Source organism: Oncorhynchus mykiss, chromosome 9, assembly GCF_013265735.2.
Source record: "Oncorhynchus mykiss isolate Arlee chromosome 9, USDA_OmykA_1.1, whole genome shotgun sequence".
Taxonomy (NCBI): Eukaryota; Metazoa; Chordata; class Actinopteri; order Salmoniformes; family Salmonidae; genus Oncorhynchus; species Oncorhynchus mykiss.
The window spans coordinates 19,327,965-19,347,971 of NC_048573.1; the positions used below are offsets into that span (position 1 = coordinate 19,327,965).

Here is a 20,007-nt window from a genome sequence, read left to right on the forward strand (position 1 = left end):
ACATTGTGTTGTTTAAGTGTTCCCTTTATTTTTTTGAGCAGTGTATTTAGCAGATGTTATTGCGGGGTTTTACGAAATGCTTGTGAACAGCAGTCATAAGACACTGCCTTTTCCAGGTGGGAAAAGACAGTGTTGAGGACATTAGAGATTGCAGCATCTGTGCATCTGTGCATCTTTTGGAGGGGGATTCAAATTGGAGTGGGTCCATGGTGTCTTGGATGATGGTGTTCATGTGAGCCATGACCAGCCTTTCAAAGCATTTCATGGTTACAGATTTGAGTGCTATGGGGCGATAGTTATTTAGACAGGTTTAGACAGGTTACTTACTTTAGGTGACAGGGTAGCCTAGTGGTTAGAGCATTGGACTCGTAACCGAAAGGTTGCAAGTTCATATCCCCGAGCTGACAAGGTACAAATCTGTCGTTCTGCCCCTGAACAGGCAGTTAACCCACTGTTCCTAGGCCGTCATTGAAAATAAGAATTTGTTCTTAACTAACTTGCCTAGTTAAATAAAGGAAAAATAAAATAAAAAACGTTGTTGTTCTTGGGCACAGAGACTATGGTGGTCTGCTTAAAAAATGTAGGTATTACAGACTGGGTCAGAGAGAGGTTGAAAATATCAGTGAAGACACTTGCCCGCTGGTCAGCGCATGCTTTCAGCTGGCGTCTTGGTAATTCATCTGGACCTGCGACCTTGTGAATGTTTAAAGGATTTTCTCATATCGGCTAAGGAGAGCGTGATCAAACAGTCATCCAGAACAGCTGGTGCGCTCATGCATGATTTAGTCTAATGCGAGCATATCATTTGTTGCCTACCCACACCACCTGAGGGCGGCCCATCAGGAAGTGCAGAATCCAGTTGCAGAGGGAGGTGTTTGATCCCAGATTATTTATTTTATGGATGAGCTTGGAGGGTGCTATGGTGTTGAATGCTGAGATGTAGTCAATGAACAGCAGTCTCACGTAGGTGTTCCTTTTTGTCCAGGTGGAAAAGGACAGTGTGGAGGGCAGTGTGGAATGCAATCAAGATTGCGTCATCTGTGGATCTGTTGGGGCAGAATGGAAATTGGAGTGGGTCCAGGGCATTTGGGATGATGGTGTTGATGTGAGCCATGACCAGCATTTCAAAGCATGTCATGGCTACAGATGTATGTACCAAGCAGCGATAGTCATTTAGACAGGTTACCTTGGCGTTCTTGTCCTGTGTGAAGTGAAGAAGATAATAAACAAAAGTGAAATAAACAATAAAATGAACAGTAAATATTACACTCACAGAAGTTCCAAAAGAATAAAGACATTTCAAATGACATACAGCTATTGATTCATTTGACCATGAATTGTTGCTAGCTAGACTCTCTCTCTCTCTCTCTCTCTCTCTCTCTCTCTCTCTCTCTCTCTCTCTCTCTCTCTCTCTCTCTCTCTCTCTCAATAAGGCCCCACATCTCTTTCCATCCATACCGCCAGACTATAAATACCTTACCAAAACCAAACTACCCCAGGCTCTAGACTAGATGTGTGCACAACGTGGGTGGAGTACAAATAAAGACAAACACTTATCTACTGTTGTTATCATAATACAGTTGAGTTTAATTGAATGCATGATGTACAATGATACTGTATGTTGGACACCTTGGGTTTGGGACACCTGCACACCGCCATCTTCTTTTTAGTACAATAACCATACTTTAGTGTCCTATGTCCTATGTCCTATGTCCTATGTTCAAACTATGCAACATCTTGAACACTTTGAGCTCTTGTAGGTCTACTTCAGTCATAGTGCATCCATTATGTATTTGCATGCAGAGTGAATTCATCCATAAACAATAGACCTACTGCTCTAATGTTGAGCGTACAGAGGCAGGTGTCAATCCTCTCTGCAGACTCTCATCTGATGCATTCGCTGCAGACGCTACATCCTCGGCCTGTAGTCAGTGTCACCTTGCTGGTGTGAACACGGATGGAAAAAACACACCTCATACAAAGATCTCTGTGGTCCAACGTTTCCACTCAACAACTAAACACACTGACATCATGCCTTCGCACATTTGGCTTGAACTTTTTTTTTCTTAGGCACTTTTGAGTTCTCACCTCCTCTGTTACTGTGACTTTAAGGGTTTGTTATGGTTTGCTACCAATGCTGTTTGATTTGCATGCATATACTTTCTCACTGTGTTTCTAAGGCCTGTGATAAGCCTTGTCACTTTTTCAATGTCACTATTTCTGCTGGACAGAGTGATTCTGAGGAGGTTGATAACTAACCCTCAGGTCCAACACTTTCAGACCATAGTTTTCACAATTTTCAGGGAGGTAGGGCCATGCACTCTGTTTGCTTATAGATAACAAAACAGTTATCAACCAAATGACAAGTGTGCTTCTGAAATGGCACCCTATGGGCCCTGGTCAAAAAACATGCCTCTGGTAAAGGGTAGTGCACTATATAGAGAACAAGGTACCATTTTGGATGCCACCAAGGTCTCCGTACTCACCCTCTGCAACAAACACTCTGTCTGAATCATACACACATTACATTTATATGCAGACCACAACCTGTTGTTGTCATGATATTCATCTGACAATGTTAACAAAACACTTGAACCTCTTAAATGTAACTTAAAATGTAATCTAAAATGTAAACTATGTAATCCCCAAAAGTAATAATTTATCATGAGACAGGCATAAAGAATAAGTAGTAATGCTGCATACTCCAAGAAAGATTCAAATTGCACCTTTCTGGTAAAAAAATAGTTATAAATTGCTTAGTCACTTCTGAGGACAAAGCTCAAGTACACAGTACAAATGTGAAAAAATTGCATGACATATTTTCTATTCAACAAAACTGCATGAGTGAGGTTTGAAAACACTTTTTAAATATTGTACAATTAAATGATAAAACCCCTAACTACAGATTTAAACCTCCTTATAACTGAAAAATGCATATTTGTATGTTTAGTGAACTTTTTAGGAACTTGTCTTTCATCTCATACTAGTCTTGTCCATCTATGACAAACAGAACGTGTTTTTTGTTTAAAATATATATATATTTTTTTAGATGATTTTTTTGATAAATCGATCTCTTAATGTGCTATAGTGATGAAACCACTCTCTCCTGCTGCGCTGTGATGTAGGGTTCAGCCACGAGTTGATTGACAGTCGGATGAGCGAATTAAATGGTAGGAGGGACATCCCAGGTTTAAGTGGTTTCAGAATTCAGAGTCACACAAAAATATACTACTGTGTCCGTGGGAACCAGGGCTATTGCTCAATGCAAGACAGTTTGATCTACGGTGTCTACAGGTACATTTATAAGTGAAAATGTTGGTCGGTCAGAACCGGGACCAGAACCAAGCAGGTCCCCTAAACATGGACTTTTATCACGTGATGTCTGACAAATATTAGAATGCTTTCAATAACTTGATAAAGTATTGAGAGGATACAATAATTAAGGAGACGTCTATATACAGTGCCTTTGGAAAGTATTCAGAACCCTTGACTTTACCCACATTTTGTTACGTTACAGCTTTATTCTAAAATGGATATATATATTTCCCTTATCAATCAACAAACAATACCCCATAATGACAAGAAAAGCAGGTAATTTTTTGTTGTTGTTGCTAAATATGACATTTACATAACTATTCAGACCCTTTTCTCAGTACTTTGTTGAAGCAGCTTTGGCAACAATTACAGCAACGAGTCTTCTTGGGTATGACACTACCAGCTTGGCAGCTTGTATTTTGGGAGATTCTCCCATTCTTCTTTGCAGATCATTTCAAACTCTGTCAGGTTGGATGGGGAGCTTTGCTGCAAAGCTATTTTCAGGTCAATGTTCGATATGGTTCAAATCTGGGCTCTGGCTGGGCCACTCAAGGAGATTCAAAGACTTGTCCTGAAGCCACTCCTGCCTTTTCTTGGCTGTGTATTTGTCCTGTTAGAAGGTGAACCTCTGGAGCAGGTTTTCATCAAGGATCTCTCTCCCAGTCCCTGCCGCTGAAAAACATCCCAATAGCATGATGCTGCCACCACCATGCTTCACCGTAGGGATGGTGACAAGTTTCCTCCAGTTATGACGCTTGGCATTCAGGCCAAAGAGTTCAATCTTGGTTTCATCGGACCAGAGAATCTTGTTTCTCATGGTCTGAGAGTCTTTTGGAGCCTTTTGGCAAACTCCAAGTGGGCTGTCATGTGCCTTTTACTGAGGAGTGGCTTCCGTCTGGCCACTCTACCATATAGGCCTGATTGGTGGACTGCTGCATAGATGTACAAGGTTGTCCTTCTAGAGGGTTCTCTCATCTGCACAGAGTAACTCTAGCGCTCTGTCAGAGTGACCATCGAGTTCTAGGTGAACTCCTTGACCAAGTCCCTTCTCGCCCCGATTGCTCAGTTTGGCTGGGTGGCCAACTCTAGGAAGGGTCTTGATGGTTCCAAACTTCTTCCATTTAATAATGATGGAGGCCACTGTGTTTTTGGGGACATTAAATGCTGCAGAAATGTTTTGATGCCTCAACTTAATCCTGTCTTGGAGCCCTATGGACAATTCCTTTAACCTCATGGCTTGGTTTGTGCTCTGACAATCACTGTCAACTGTGGAATCTGATATAGACAGTGGTGTGCCTTTTCAAATCATGTTCAATCATTTGAATTTACCACAGGTGGACTCCAATCAAGTTGTAGAAACATGTCAAGGATGATCAATGGAAACAGGATGCACCTGTGCTCAATTTAGAGTCTCATAGCAAAGGGTCTGAATACTTATGTAAATAAGGTATTTCTGTCTTTACATTTTTTATAAGAGGGTAATGTTGAGTGGAGTCTTTGTTGTGAAATAAGAAGCCGATTCTAGATTTAATTTTGGATTTGAGATGTTTAATATCAGTCTGGAAGAAGAGTTTACAGTCTAGCCAGACACCTAGGTATTTGTAGTTGTCCACATATTCGAAGTTAGAACCGTCCAGAGTAGTGATGCCAGTCGGGTGGGCGGGTGGCGATCGGTTGAAGAGCATGCATTTAGTTTTACTAGTGTTTAAGAGCAGTCGGATGTCACGGAAGGAGTGTTGTATGGCATTGAAGCTCGTTTGGAGGTTTGTTAACTTCTTTGGGCTAGGGGGCAGTATTCGAATGAGGTGAATGAGGTGCCCAAAGTAAACTGCCTGTAACTCAAGCCCAGAAGCTAGGATATGCATATAATTGCTAGTATTGGATAGAAAACACTAAAAAATAAAATAAATGTCTGTAAATATAACAGAACTGATATTGCAGGCGAAAAACCGAGGCCAATCCCTTGATTACTATGGCTGTCAATGGGAATATAAAAGGAAATCCTCCCAGATTGCAGTTCCAATGGTTTCCACTAGATGTCAACAGTCTTTAGAAAGAGTTTCAGGCTTGTTTTTGGAAAAATGAGCTAGAATTTGTAGTTTTAGTAAGTGTCTCCCATTTTGGCTGTAGTGTTTGTTGCGCTTTCCGGTGAGTACTTTGTTATTTATCTCCAGTAATGGTCTCCGGTATTCTCAGTCTTAAATTTAATCATTTATTTACATATTAGGGTACCTGAGGATGTTGTTTGATATGTTTGGAAGAAGTTTATCGGTAACTTACGGGATTCATTTGTATGCATTTTGAACAAAGGAAACCGGTGGGTTACTGAATCTAGTGCGCCAATGAAACAGACTTCTTTGGGACATAACAAAGGACTTTATCAAACAAAAGGACCATTTTGTTATGTAGCTGGGACCCTTGTGATTGCAACCAGATGAAGATCTTCAAAGGTAAATTATTTATTTTCTGACTTTCGTTATGCCTCTGCTTGGTTGGAAATTGTATGTAATGCTTTTGTGTGCGGGGTGCTGTCCTCAGATAATCACATGGTGTGATTTCACCGTAAAGCCTTTTTGAAATCACACAACGCGGCTGGATTAACAAGAAGTTAAGCTTTTAAATGATGTATGATACTTGTATTTTCATGAATGTTTAATATTACAATTTCTGTAATTTGAATTTAGACCTCTGCAATTTCACGGGATGTTGGCCAGGTGGGACGGTAGCATCCCAATTATCCGTAAGAAGTTAACACAGTGTCCAAAGAAGGGCCAGATGTATACAGAATGATGTCATCTGCGTAGAGGTGGGTAAAGGAATCACCCTCAGCAAGAGCGATATCGTTGATACATACAGAGAAAAGAGTCGGCCCGAGAATTTAACCCTGTGGTACCCCCATAGAGACTGCCAGAAGTCCGGACAACAGGCCTTCTGTTTTGACACACTGAACTCTATCTGAGAATAGTTGGTGAACCAGGCGAGGCAGTCATTTGAGAAACCAAGGCTGTTGAGTCTGCCGATAAGATTTTGGTGATTGACAGAGTCGAAAGCCTTGGCCAGGACGATGTAGACAGCTTAAAGAGGACAAATAGGCTAAATTGACTCAATAATTTAAAGCTCATGTGAACTTATTTTGCAAACATACCCACTTCTTAATACATAATGGTAAATATGGCTCTTCAGTTAGTTTTCCAAAACAAGTAAAACTTATGAGCATAAAGCCACGGTCTTAGACGGTCTTTTATCAATGGCGGTTATGATATTGTTTAGTACCTTGAGCGTGGCTGAGGTTGCACCCGTGACCAGCTCAAAAACCAGATTGCACAGTGGAGAAGGTTCGGTGGGATTCGAAGTGATCTGTTTGTTCACTTGGATGTCGAAGAATTTAGATAGGCAGAGCAGGATGGATATAGGTCTGTAACAGTTTGGGTCTAGAGTGTCACCCCCTTTGAAGAGGGGGATGACCGAAGAAGCTTTCCAATCTTTAGGGATCTCGGGCGATACGAATGAGAGATTGAACATACTGGTAATAGGGGTTGCAACAATGGCGGTGGATAATTTTAGAAAGAGAGGGTCCAAATTGTCTATCCAAGCTGATTTGTTCGGGTCCAGGTTTTGCAGCTCTTTCAGAACGTCTGCTATCTGGATTTTGGGAAGGAGAAGCTGGGGAGGCTTGGGCAAGTAGCTGCAGGGCAAGTAGCTGCAGGGGATGCGGAGTTGTTGGCCGGGGTTGTGGTAGCCAGGCGGAAAGCATGGCCAGCTGTCGAGAATTGCTTATTGAAATTCTCGATTTTCGTGGATTTATCTGTGGTGACAGTGTTTCCTAGCCTCAGTGCAGTGGGCAGCTGTGAGGAGGTGCTCTTATTCTCAATGGACTTTACAGTGTCCCAAAAGTTTTGGGAGTTAGAGCTACAGGATGCAAATTTCTGTTTGATAAAGCTAGCCTTTGCTTTCCTAACTGACTGTGTGTATTGGTTTCTGACTTCCCCGAGCAGTTGCATATCGTGGGGACTATTCGATGCTAGTGCAGTCAGGATGTTTTTGTGCTGGTTGAGGGCATTCAGGTCTGGAGTGAACCAAGGGCTATCTCTGATCTTAGTTCTACATTTTTTGAAAGGGGCATGCTTATTTAAGATGGTGAGGAAATTACTTTTAAAGAACGACCAGGCATCCTCTACTGACAGGATGAGGTCAATATCCTTCCAGGACACTCGAGCGTGGTCGATTAGAAAGGCCTGCTCGCAGAAGTGTTTTAGGGAGTGTTTGACAGTGATGAGGGGTGGTCGTTTGACCGCGGACCCATGACGGATGCAGGTATTGAGGCAGTGATCGCTTAGATCCTGATTGAAAACAGCAGAGGTGTATTTGGAGGGCAAGTTGGTCAGGATGATATCTATGAGGGTGCCCATGTTTATGGATTTAGATTGTAGGACTTCCGTGGTGTTAAGCATATCCTAGTTTTGGTCACCTAACACAACGAACTCTGAAGATAGATGGGGGGCAATCAATTCACATATGGTGTCCAGGGCACCGCTGGGAGCTGAGGGGCGTCTATAACAGGAGGCGACAGTGAGAGACTTCTTTCTGGAGAGATTAATATCTTTCTGGGTTAAATATATGTCCAAAAAAACTAAAGCTTTCTTATATCTCATAGATATAGGACAGACACCTCAAAACCTTATTCCTTGTGATTTTTTTTAACGTCTTTTTTTCTCCATTCATAAATGTGTAATTCAATGCGCTTCAATAGACTATAGCAGTAAAGGCCACATTCAATATTTTATCAAATACTTTATTGTTTTTGATACCTAAAGGGTTCTAAAGTTCAAAATCAAATAGGTAACTGATCCATGGTATGACCATCTTAAAACAATTCCATATGTTATCTTAGTAGAACCCCCCCCCCCCCCCCCCCCCCCTCCACCACAATGACTTAGTCTTTGACATGTTTTCAACTGCTTGGGAAGACATTCACAGGCATTTGTCATACACATGAATAATGTTAATGATATGTTTATTAAATTACACTTCTATGAGTGTGTAGATAGGAGCCTGCCAATCGTAATCAAGCTATATTATCATAAACACTTACATTCAGGAACTGAAATGTGGACAAGAATATACTGTATAAGCATTTGGTGTCCATATCTTTCAATCACTACCCTGGCGATAGCTTTCTGAAGAAAACGGAAAGTGTACTCATGTAGCATGAGGATAGAAAAAGATCAGAGGGGAGGGTTCAACTTTCCTGTTCCGTGTCTTTACTAATGTCACAGCAGCCAATCAGGCCTGTGGACCATCTCTCCAGTCATGTATAAAAAGACACCCATAACCTCTTGATTCTCACTCTTATCTGACACACAGGACGACAAAAGGACATGCAATCCACAGAAGAGGACGATGACAATACTGTGTCTCGTAATCTCTCTTTTATTTAGAGCAGGTAAGACATTGTGTTGACAAGATTTTTAAAAATTCTGGTGGAATAAGGGTACATAATGTTACGGGACCTGTACACACATGAATCTGATGTGTAGACTTTGACATAAAACATGTATTTGTTTCAGTGTTGTCCATTGGTATCATTACTCAGTCTGATCTTTTGAAGACCTTCATCCCTGGAGACACTGTTTATTTGAAATGCTTCATCTCTGGGACTGGCGGAGACTACTACAACTGGTTCAAACTAACAGTAGGACAAGCTCCAGTGATGATAGTATCTCTTTACCTTGACTCAAAAGATCCAACGCTCTATGGGGAGTTTGACAACAACCCTCGGTTTTCTGCAGAGAAGAACGGAGATAGTTTTGTGCTGACCATTTCAAATGCCAAGCCATCGGATGTGGGGATGTATTACTGTGCTGCACGTGATTATGATGGCATGATCTTTGGAAATGGTATATTTCTGATGCATAAAGGTGAGTAACACAGAAGTTAATACGGAATGTTACTGTTTCAGTGGCTTTGCATGTGGAAATTGTGAATTTCATTTATAATTAGAAGTTCATTAGGACCTTGGTTTTATTGAGTAAAAGGTGCAGGGTCCAGGAACCAGCATCTTACTCAGCAGTCTGTGTCTGAGTCAGTCCAGCCAGGAGACTCTGTGACTCTGAACTGTACAATACACACTGAGACCTGTGCAGGAGAACACAGCGTCTATTGGTTTAGACAAGGCTCAGGAGAATCCCGTCCAGGAATCATTTACACCTATGGAGACAGGAGTGATCAGTGTGAGAAGAGCCCTGAGGCTGGATCTCCTACACAGAGCTGTGTCTACAACCTCCCCAAGAAGAACCTCAGCCTCTCTGATGCTGGGACTTACTACTGTGCTGTGGCCTTATGTGGGGAGATACTGTTTGGAAATGGGACCAAGCTGGAGATTAGTAGTAAGTTATATGTCTTTACAGTTTTTGTTTATATCTATTGTATAATTTGCTTTGTCCAACTACGTACAGTACAAGTTATTTATTTTTATAAGAAAATGTTTTTCCAGACAATTGTGGAGACCCTCTTCTCTTATTGTACTGCCTGAGCTCAGCATTGGGTCTCTCATTTATCCTGATACTTTTCCTTGGTTACATCATGTACAAGATGAACAAGAGAAAGTGTCTGCAGTGCAGAGGTAAGAAATATCAAAATTAAATGAACTAATGATGTATGTAGCAGGTAAAGTCCTCCATTGAAGTTGCTCTTCTTTGACATCACCAGAGGTATTTGTAATGGAAAGAGTAGTCGTATCTTTATATTTTCTGTCTTTCTTTTCAGGACCCGTCTCTCAGATAAGAAGTCCAGCAGTCTCTACTTCAGATACAGGGGTAAGTAAAATTCATTAAAATTTATATTACTATGTAAAAAAAAATAAAAATAAAAATGATTTAATAATAACGTGTAGTCATATTCTTCCTCCATTTTATAATTGTTCATCACAGGCCCAAGATGCAGACAGTCTCCATTATGTAGCTCTGAAACTGAGCAACAAGAAGAATAGGTCTAGAAGACAGAGAAGCAACATGGAGGAAGAGACGGTGGTCATGTACTCTGGGATCAGACAGTAGAACTGGATGAATTAAATTCATTTAATACCAGATAGCTCTTAACTAGCTCTAACGTTATTAGCTTTATTTGAATGCTTCAGTAAAATGTGTTGTAATCAGTGGTCATAGTTTTTCAAGTGTAATATAAAGTGCAAATAGAAAAATAAAGCATTTCCATCTGTTGAAACCAAATTAATTTGAATAAGTTGAACTCAATGCATTTTGTTCACACACCTCTGGGGTCATAGTGGAGGGTGTCACAGTGACTTTCCACTATTGGAAACTAACCTTTCATAGACCTTTAACACAGGAAGACTGACCTGCAGCAACACACTGCACTCTACTTTCCTTCTCAGGGCCAGAGTATTGTTCATACCCCTGAGTGCAACACTGGTTTCTAAACACAGTGCTTACAATGTAAAGGTCAATGTTTTCTCATTTATGTGTAGTCAGGTAGTCCCTTGCATCAAATAACATAGGCCCCTTTCAACATAATCACTCATAGTGAAAGTGGACCACAGCCCCCACCACAAAAGGAGGACAGGTCAGTTATAGTGTAGGAGGTTTTCTTCCTTGTTTTCATTTTAAGACATAGGCCTAATGGTTGCACGCCACACACCCCCTCACATACACAGCAACCTATTTACATGTACTCTGCGGTCTGCTATGAACAAAACATTAAGCTGTAGCTATCTACACTTTGGTACGGCCTGTTGGCCTTTTGCACAGGACCCTCTATGTCTTTCTCTCCCTCTGTCTCTGTCTCTTTCTGTCTCTCTTTATGTGGTTTCAGCAGGATCTCAGTGGTGTCAGTCAGTTAGATGTATCACATACTCTGTTACTCTTCATGTTGCCCTTTTAATCAACAATATTTTTGAGGCATCTAGTTAACTATACATAGTCGACTTTGAATCTGTGTAAAAACACAATTAACTATTTACTAGTTAATTGACCTAGACATCAGACGTCTGTAGTTAAACACAAGCCATGGTTTGAAGTGTGATGTAAAGTATCATCATCATCTGGACCAAGAAGAAAGGGCGTCCTTCTAATCATACGATGGGAGGGATTTTATCTGTCAATACATTCAGAATAAATAGTGTATGAGATATTGTTGGTTAAGTAAAAACTATTGACACGTTTTCTTTTTCTCTGTGTTATAAAGTGACTGTGTGGAAGTCATAGAGGCCCTAGAGGATGACAGTGTCATAACATGTGGCCAACCAGGTCTCAACTACTGTACGACTCCCATGGACCACAATGGCAAGAAAAACATTAAGTAAAGGATCCACTGACTGTTGCTGTTGTGTCTCTTACTTTGGGTGGACAAGCCCTTTGTTGGCCAGCTGCAGTACATAGTATTGCAGACAGTATGAGCTGTAGTTAAACCCAATAAAGGACAAATCTACAGTAGTGACATTGTTCAAAACATTAAACTGAACATCGACATATTCAAACTTGCTATGTGATAAAGTTGTGCAACACAGAATCAAGATGTACAACAACATAAGAGGACAGTGTTTGTTCCATTCATTGTCTACTGGGCGGCCTACCGAGTGTTCAGCCAATCAAATTTGACCATCAAAGATGAACCAATGAACGCAAACGCAAACGCAAAAGTTTCCATTCTTTTCTGTGGAGAGACTGCATTTTACACAGGTCAGTCTCGTCCCGTGAAGGAGCAACCAGGATGAATACACTACTCACATTTCTTTTGATTTGGAAAGCATGTCAGTAACATCTAGCTCAATTGACTAATGTTATACAAGTTCTCTATACATTTAAAGTGTTCACTATAGGCATTTGGAAAATGTAATAAATGCAGTAAACATAGAGTTTTTTTCATTAGCATCTCAACACCAGTTCTTGTTCAGCCCACTTCTTCCCAGAAAGCAGAGCTGGGAGGCAATGTTAGTATTGAATGCCACATGACTAGTGAAAAACAGTAGTGGCTGAGTTTGACTTGTTTTTGTAGAAGTGTGCAACAAAATGTATAGATTTTTCAAATCTTTATTTTGTCAAAAAGGTGCCAACCTCACCAGAGTTCACTTCCTCCTGAAAGCTTGACTTGCCTTCTACAGACATGACATGAGAAATACAATGTAAACCCCCTGTGTATGTCAAAGAGGACATATGTACCTGTAGTCTCAGCCACCAACCCAAATGATGAAATACAAACCAGTAACTCTGACTGTACATCATTTGAAGGGCTGCTCTAACTATGGTATGCCACAGGACACATGTTAGATTGACATTTTTATCACATGTTTTATGCCTGTTCAGACAGCCAATAAAATCACTTAGTTCACTGTTTCCACCTACTTCATAATGATTACCCGATGAGTGTCATCATATAAAAGGTGCCCACACACAAGACCCACACACTGTACAGTTCAGAAAGGACAGTGAAATGATGATTATATATTGGACAATCTTTTTGTATTATGCCAATTTGGGTAAGTAAGAAATATTAATACGGTTCCTTATACTTTTTATGTCAGTCTTTTTCATTCATTTGAATGACTATGTAGTCTGAATAATGATAATGTGCTATACCTTTGTCTGATTTATTTAGTTTGTTTGCTTCACAGGTTGTGCACTTAACAAGGATGTAATCCAACCAGACCCTGTGATAGTTACACAACTGGGACAAAGTGTATCACTCAATTGCTTTTGTCGATCTCAATTGATCAGAGTCTCTTGGTTCAAGCAAACTGTTGGACAGAAGCCTCTTCTCATGGCATCATCATATTATGGCAGTGAAAATAGTTTCTATTTCAACAACTTTACCGAGGACTTTACTGAGACTAAACGTTTGAGTGTGAACAGAGGAGTTGACAGCTGTAACCTGACCATCTCCAAGACAGTGTCGGGGGACTCATCTACATACTACTGTGTTAGTTTGTCAGCGAGGGAAGCCAAATTTGGAGAAGGAACTGTTTTAATTGTCAAAGGTAACTCAATAAGTTGCTTTAAAAATGTTGGTACTGAAGTGTGTTCACATAATGCTAAAATAATTAATCTAGCAGGGAAGAATGTACAAACCATGATCTTATTCACTCTCATCAGATTCAGGTTCCAACAGCATGTCTGTGCTCCAGCAGCCTGTGTCTGAGTCAGTTCAGCCAGGAGACTCTGTGACTCTGAACTGTACAATACACACTGAGACCTGTGCAGGAGAACACAGTGTCTTTTGGTTCAGACATGGCTCAGGAAAATCCCATCCAGGAATAATTTATACCCATGGAGACAGTAATGGTCAGTGTGAGAAGAGCCCTGAGGCTGAGTCTCCTACACAGAGCTGTGTCTACAGCCTCCCCAAGAAGAACCTCAGCCTCTCTGATGCTGGGACTTACTACTGTGCTATGGCCTCATGTGGGGAGATACTATTTGGGAATGGGACCAAACTGGAAATGGACTGTTAGTGATATTTCTGAAATTTCTAAAATATTTCTAACATTTTATGCCTGGTTGAACAAAATGTCCTGAATTTCCTCTATCACTGTCTGTATTTCTACAGATGGTTGTAAGGAGTACCCTGTTCTCTTGGTGTACTGCCTGGGTGTAGCGTTGGCTCTTTGTGGCATCATCATCATTGTCCTTGGTTGTGTTACTTACAAAATGACCAAGAAAATCTCTCTGCTGTCCAGAGGTAAACGTTATCATTGCCCACAATATATGATTAAACGGTTGGTGCAGTGTATTTGGAAAGTATTCACACCCCTTGACTGTTTCGACATGTTTAATTAAAACAATCCCATAATGACAACGTGAAAAAAGGTTTTTAGAAATGTTTGCAAATTTTAATTTATTTAATACAGAAATACATTATTAACATAAGTATTCAGACCCTTGGCTATTTGACTCGAATTTGAGCTCAGGTGCATCATGTTTCCATTGATCATCCTTGAGATGTTTGTACAACTTGATTGGAGTCCACCTCTGTTAAAGTAATTGTCCGTAGAGTTCCGAGATAGGATTGTGTGAAGGCACAGATCTGGAGAAGGGTACCAAAACATTTCTGCAGCATTGAAGGTCCCAAAGAACACAGTGGCCTCCATAATTCTTAAATGGAAGAAGTTTGGAACCACCAATACCCTTCCTATAGTTTACCGCCCGGTCAAACTGAGCAATCGAGGGAGAAGGGCCTTGGTCAGGGAGGTGAACGAGAACCTGATAGTCACTCTGACAGAGCTCCACAATTCCTCTGTGCAGATGGAAGAACCTTCCCGAACGACAACCACCTGTGCAGCACTCCACCAATCAGGCCTTTATGGTAGAGTGTGCAGATGGAAGCCACTCCTTAGTACAAGGCACATGAATGCCCGCTTGGAGTTTGCCAAAAGCCGCCAAAATACATTCAGACCACGAGAAACCAGATTCTCTGGTCTGATGAAACCAAGATTGAACTCTTTGGCCTGAATGTCAAGTGTCACGTCTGGAGGAAACCTGGCACCATCCCTACTGTGAAGCATGGGGGTAGCAGCATCATGCTGAGTGGATGTTTTTCGGCGGCAGGGACTGGGAGACTAGTCAGGATCGAGGGAAAGATCAACGGTGCAAAGTACAGAGAGTTCCTTTATGAAAACTTGCTCCAGAGCCCTCAGGACCTCATACTTGGGCAAAGGTTCACCTTCCAACAGGGCAACGACCCTAAGCACACAGCCGAGACAACGCAGGACTGGCTTCAGGACAAGTCTCGGAATGTCCTTGAGTGGTCCAGCCAGAGCCCGGACATGAATCCGATCGAAAATCTCTGGAGAGACATGAAAATAGCTGTGCAGCAACGCTCCCCATCCGACCTGACATATTTTGAGAGGACCTGCAGAAAAGAGTGGAAGAAACTCCCCAAATACAGGTTTGCCAAGCTTGTAGTGTCATTCCCAAGAAGACGCGAGCCTCTAATCTTTGCCAAATATACTTGAAAGTACTAAGTAAAGGGTCTGAATACTTATGTAAATGTTTTATTTCAGATTTTTATTTTTAATAACAATGCAAAAATAAAAAATAAACTGTTTTTGCTTTGTCATTACAGCATGTGCTATTGTGTAGATTGATCAGGGAAAGAACAATGTCATCTGTTTTAGAATAAGGCTGTAACGTAACAAATTGTGTAAAATGTCAAGTGGTCTGAAGATATTCCAAATGCACTGCACATTACGTTGTAGCCATGAAATTGAGTTAATTTATTGTGTTGATGATGATGATGATGATTCCTTCATGTGTTTGTCTAAAAGGAACGCACCCTCAGCCAAGTGGCCCGGCAGTCCACAGTTCTTATAACCAGGTATTCAGATCTTATGACGTTGATGAACTGTAAACAAATGATCAGGCCATTTCCTGATGTCTTTGGAATTTGTTTTGCTATTCTTCTTAGGATCAAAAAGACAACGACACACTCACGTCGGTCCATTACGCTGCTCTGAATGTCATCCACAAGAAGCCAAAGACCCGGAGACAGAAGAGAGCCATGGAGAGAGACACTGTGTACTCTGGGGTGAGGTGCCAAAACACGGACTGAAAAGACTTGCATTGCTTTTTCTGTTACACATTGTGTTTTTATCATTATAATTGTGTTACAATTTCTTGTATTCTGTCTAACTCCTTTTTACATTACTGTTGTGCATTTTGTATCAAATAAAACTAATTCACTGCAATGTGGATGTTTTGTTTGATTTTCTCTCATATTCTTCAAGTTAAACTGGTAGGTTTGCAGGGACATTGTATCCTGATTACATGATGTTTCTAATAGCATGCATAGAGTACTGACTAACACTTTCAGTTGTCTCAAACTCTCTTTTTAAACTGTGTCCTGTGTCCTTGTTGATAATTCAATCAAAATATGACAATGTACGCATTGTAACTGAGACGTTTTCACAAACAACACAAAATGTGAATATGCATATGTGAAGGTTGAAGTACAGGAACTCAATAGGGATGCAGCAGTGTACGTGGAAGTCCCCATAACTGCCTGAGCAGTAGAGTGTGCAGCAACTTTATTAAGAGTTGTGAAAATGTTCAAATTGTTCACTAAGAATCGTTGAAAAAGTACTTTCCTGTGAGAGTTGATGTGTCTAGTCATAATATCTGTCAACAAAGGCCCAACAAAGACACTGTGTGGCTGTTAAGAATCTATAACAAGGTAATATATACATTTATTACATACATATTACACATCTGTATCATGTTATAAATCCATTTCAGAATCATAGAGTCACTTGTATCAAACAGTCTAGGTAGTCATCATCACTGGATCATTACTACTGTTAGTGTTTAAATACTGGAGAGTTGAGACCAAATCACGGGCGCTGGACAGAGTGGATTTCAGTTGTAACAAAAGACAGTTTTAATGAGTCAAAGATATCTTGTCCCGCAGTTTTACGTGCACGGATCTAGTTCATATAACTCGGCAAGGAGTCAGGTGAAAAAGAGGCCTTATACAAAGGTTACATTCATTTTTATACATAGAATAAAGTAGGTGGAGTCTTGTCGTTTTGGTCTTCTGACTGGTCACAAAGGGTTGGAGGCGGGCCTTGCTCTAGCCAGAGTGGGCCCCATTGGTGCACAGCAGTCTTGTTCTGAGCACCCGACCAGTAGAGGGGGATGAGATGTGTGTTTATACAAGAAGATATTTGTGTGTCTGGAAATCTGATACAGGAGAGCAGAGGGGGTCATGAAAGAAGAGAACAGAGGGGGTCAGTCTTATGGCTGGGTGTATGTGTTCTTGCGATGGAATGTCTTTGTTTCCTGGGGTCGGGAGACAACCAAGCTGAGGGGATAGTGTTAGGGGTAGTTTTATTGCTGGCTGTGTGAGCTAGTTCCTGTTTTAGCAAGGGTACGTAAGATGACTTGAGTCAGGCGGTTTGGCTTGGCGCTGTATAATATATGAGCTATGTGTATGAATATTTATATAACAAATCCCCCTCTTCACATCTATTAGACGTGAAAACTATAGTGCAATGGTGGTGGTTGCATTCGTGGGTATACATAAGGTGGTGCTTCTAACCTTGTCTGGTGTGCATGATGGGTCTAAAGGTGTAGTGCTACGTTTGGGACTGGAGTGATTGGAGGGAGTGATATCAGGAACGGAGTTAGGGACATGTGTAGGGGTTGGTGTACGTGTTGTGGCAGGGTGAAATAGTTGTTCAATTAACCATGTGAAAGTGCCCAGGGACACCCCAGATATCAGTAAGAATATCACAAATAAAGGGCCAGATATCCCCAGCCTCACCCAGGGAGGGAGAAATGTCCCTCTAACTGGGCGAGGCTCCTTTTTCAGGGGAGGCGGAGTTTGATGCCGCATCACCTGAGGAAGGAGTGTCTTCATTTGGAATCGAATTTAGGCCGCTCAAATCAGCTCTGACTTCAGTCAGTGTTCTGGAAGGAGTTGGGGCTAGGGTGCAATGTGTCAGGTGGTGCCAAGGTGCGCCTGATTTACCTTTGACCTGGACTGAGTGTGAAGTAACCTCCTTCACTTCGTACGGTCCAGTCCACCTGGGTTCCAGCCACTTTCTCTTGTGGACTTTAACCCTCACCCAGTCACCAACCTTTACCTTCAGTAGTGGCGTGTCCCCCGGCAGCTCCCCCTCCTGGACCTTGTGAACCTGGGTAGAGAGTGCTGCAGAGAGAACCATCAGTTTTTTCACATAATTAGACATTACAATTTGTTGTACATCAAGGGCGGACCTCCCTCCCTTGGTGGACCATGCATGACTCTACCAGTCATAATCCCATGAGGCACATACTTTAGCTATCTTAGCTTTTGCTTTTGGTTTGACGTTCCACCAGATTTTGGGATTGGGGCCTGTATACAGATCCAAATCTGTGGGTTATGCCAAATCTTTCTTCCACCTGTCTCAGGTGTTATTTACTGAAATGTGAGCCATTTGTCAAATTTGATTTGTCTTGGGATGCCATACCTGGGTATTAGTTTGGTTTGTAGCCACTCAAAGACTGACCTAGCATCCTCCCCTTTTGTTGGTATTGCCTCTACCCATTTGGAGAACCTATCTACTATAACTAGGAGATAGCGTTTGCCTTTAGATAAATTGTCGGGGCCCATGTCGGTGTAGTCTATACTAATGTCCTGAAAACATGCATTAGGTACTAAGTATGAGCCCATTGGTGTTCGATATGGTTTCTTTGGGTTGTGTCTGTCACAAACATTGCATTCATCACAAAATAAATCATCGTCATAAAATAAGTCAGTCATATTTTTTATGTGAGGGTGCCACCAGATGTGCGAGGCCTTTTGGAGGGTCTTTAGTTTGCCTTCGTGTGTGGGGCCATGTGTTTCTCATAAAAGTTCTGGGTCCATCAGTGTGGACTGCTTCATGGGCATGGGCTGAGTCTGTATAGATATTCACAGTCTTTCCTTTTCCTCTGATGAGGGCCTGCGTCAATCCGATGATTTCAGCTAATTGGGCCGATGCTGGTTGAGGGATGATGGCTGATTGAAGGGTGACATCACGAGGTGAGCTGTTTTTTCAATAGCTTTTGCTACTGCAGCAACGTATCTGGAGCATGTTGTCTGTCCTACCTCAATGTGGTCAAGTTTGGAAGAGTAGTACATCAAGACCCTTCTCTCCCCCTCTTGTTTGAGGTGAAGGTGATGAGGTGAATCCTTCCCTTTCAGAAACATCCAAATGGAACTTGTTCTTGTAGTCAGGTGCAGTCAGAGCTGCTGCCGCTGATAGATCTGTTTTCAGGAGTGCTATGGCTGTTGATGCTTCAGCCGTCCAGGCCAGGGGTGCATGGAGGTTCCTTGATCATAGGATGACCGGTGCTGCCTCCCCCTCTGGGCCACACACAATGGTACAACAGCTGATAGGTGGGGTCAGGTTTATCATGTCTTCGTCCCAGTCTGCAGTGTAGAGGCAGTCATCAGTTTCTGTTGCATTGAGTGTGCAATGGATCTCAGCTTGGGGAGTCTTATATGGGTGCAGAGTGTAGATTTGAGCTTTCAGTTGGTTGAACTTAAACTGGATGTGAGGGGTGGCAGGCCCTGTGGGTAGGCATTTTAGCCAGTACACTTCTTGGGTTTCAGACAGTGTGGGCATCGGCAGGAGTGGCATCCTCATCATTCTTACTGGGCGATCAGGTGTTGAAGTGGGAGGGTTGGTTGTAATCTTGCTGCTCCTGCTGCATGTGATTAGGAGAGGGTCCTCCTCTTCCTCTTCCTCTTCCTGGTGCCCCTCCACGTCCTCTTTCTCTCCATTGCTGTTGCTGCGGGGAGAGTGGTTTCGTGCAATATCTGGCATAGTGACCGGGAATTCCGCAGTTATACCACTGGTAGTTTCCCCCTCTGTATGGTCCAGTGCAGGGGCCTCGTTGAGCCCGTTGCTGTTGCAGGATATACCGCTGTGGGGGAGGGTAATGGGGTGGTGGGGCTGCCTGCTGTTGGATCATCTGAGAGACAGTCTGTGCTACGATCTGAGTGTTATCTGGCTGCTCCCCTTGGTCTTGAGTTTCTACTGCAATAATTTGTTTGGGCGTGGTGGCTGCAGACATTTTATCTAAGTCGTCTGATAATGTGTATAATGCGTTTATCTAAGTTTTAGTCAGTCCTTTGTGTGGTGTTTATTTCTATCTTTGTATACCCAGCCCGTACTGTGGTGTTAGCTCAGACTTCTCTCGCCCCCTCCCTCGCACCGAAAGA

General features: G+C 42.0%; 2 protein-coding genes across 2 annotated transcripts; both read left to right on the forward strand.

The window, feature by feature from the left end:
* The first annotated feature begins 8,676 nt into the window (after positions 1–8,676).
* LOC110531678 lies at positions 8,677–10,598 on the forward strand. The gene is made up of 6 exons (XM_021614999.2): positions 8,677–8,758; positions 8,883–9,233; positions 9,351–9,701; positions 9,809–9,937; positions 10,081–10,130; positions 10,245–10,598. Exons 1-6 carry the CDS (start codon positions 8,716–8,718, stop codon positions 10,368–10,370), a joined length of 1,050 nt encoding a protein of 349 aa, XP_021470674.2. The 5' UTR covers positions 8,677–8,715; the 3' UTR covers positions 10,371–10,598.
* Positions 10,599–12,762: 2,164 nt separating this feature from the next.
* On the forward strand, positions 12,763–15,875 carry LOC110532958. The gene is made up of 6 exons (XM_036987523.1): positions 12,763–12,805; positions 12,941–13,303; positions 13,419–13,769; positions 13,870–14,001; positions 15,587–15,636; positions 15,727–15,875. The coding sequence occupies exons 1-6, from the start codon at positions 12,763–12,765 to the stop codon at positions 15,868–15,870; spliced, it is 1,083 nt and encodes a 360-aa protein (XP_036843418.1). The 3' UTR covers positions 15,871–15,875.
* Positions 15,876–20,007: the final 4,132 nt, after the last annotated feature.

What these genes read in the sequence shown, in the direction of transcription:
- LOC110531678 (XM_021614999.2), top strand. Translation starts at nt 8,716, where the DNA reads ATGACAATACTGTGTCTCGTAATCTCTCTTTTATTTAGAGCAG. An exon ending in GACCAAGCTGGAGATTAGTA is followed by an intron (nt 9,702 to 9,808) that starts GTAAGTTATATG and finishes ATGTTTTTCCAG; the next exon opens with ACAATTGTGGAGACCCTCTT. An exon ending in TCTCTACTTCAGATACAGGG is followed by an intron (nt 10,131 to 10,244) that starts GTAAGTAAAATT and finishes TGTTCATCACAG; the next exon opens with GCCCAAGATGCAGACAGTCT.
- LOC110532958 (XM_036987523.1), top strand. Translation starts at nt 12,763, where the DNA reads ATGATTATATATTGGACAATCTTTTTGTATTATGCCAATTTGG. An exon ending in AATCTCTCTGCTGTCCAGAG is followed by an intron (nt 14,002 to 15,586) that starts GTAAACGTTATC and finishes TTTGTCTAAAAG; the next exon opens with GAACGCACCCTCAGCCAAGT. An exon ending in TCCACAGTTCTTATAACCAG is followed by an intron (nt 15,637 to 15,726) that starts GTATTCAGATCT and finishes TATTCTTCTTAG; the next exon opens with GATCAAAAAGACAACGACAC.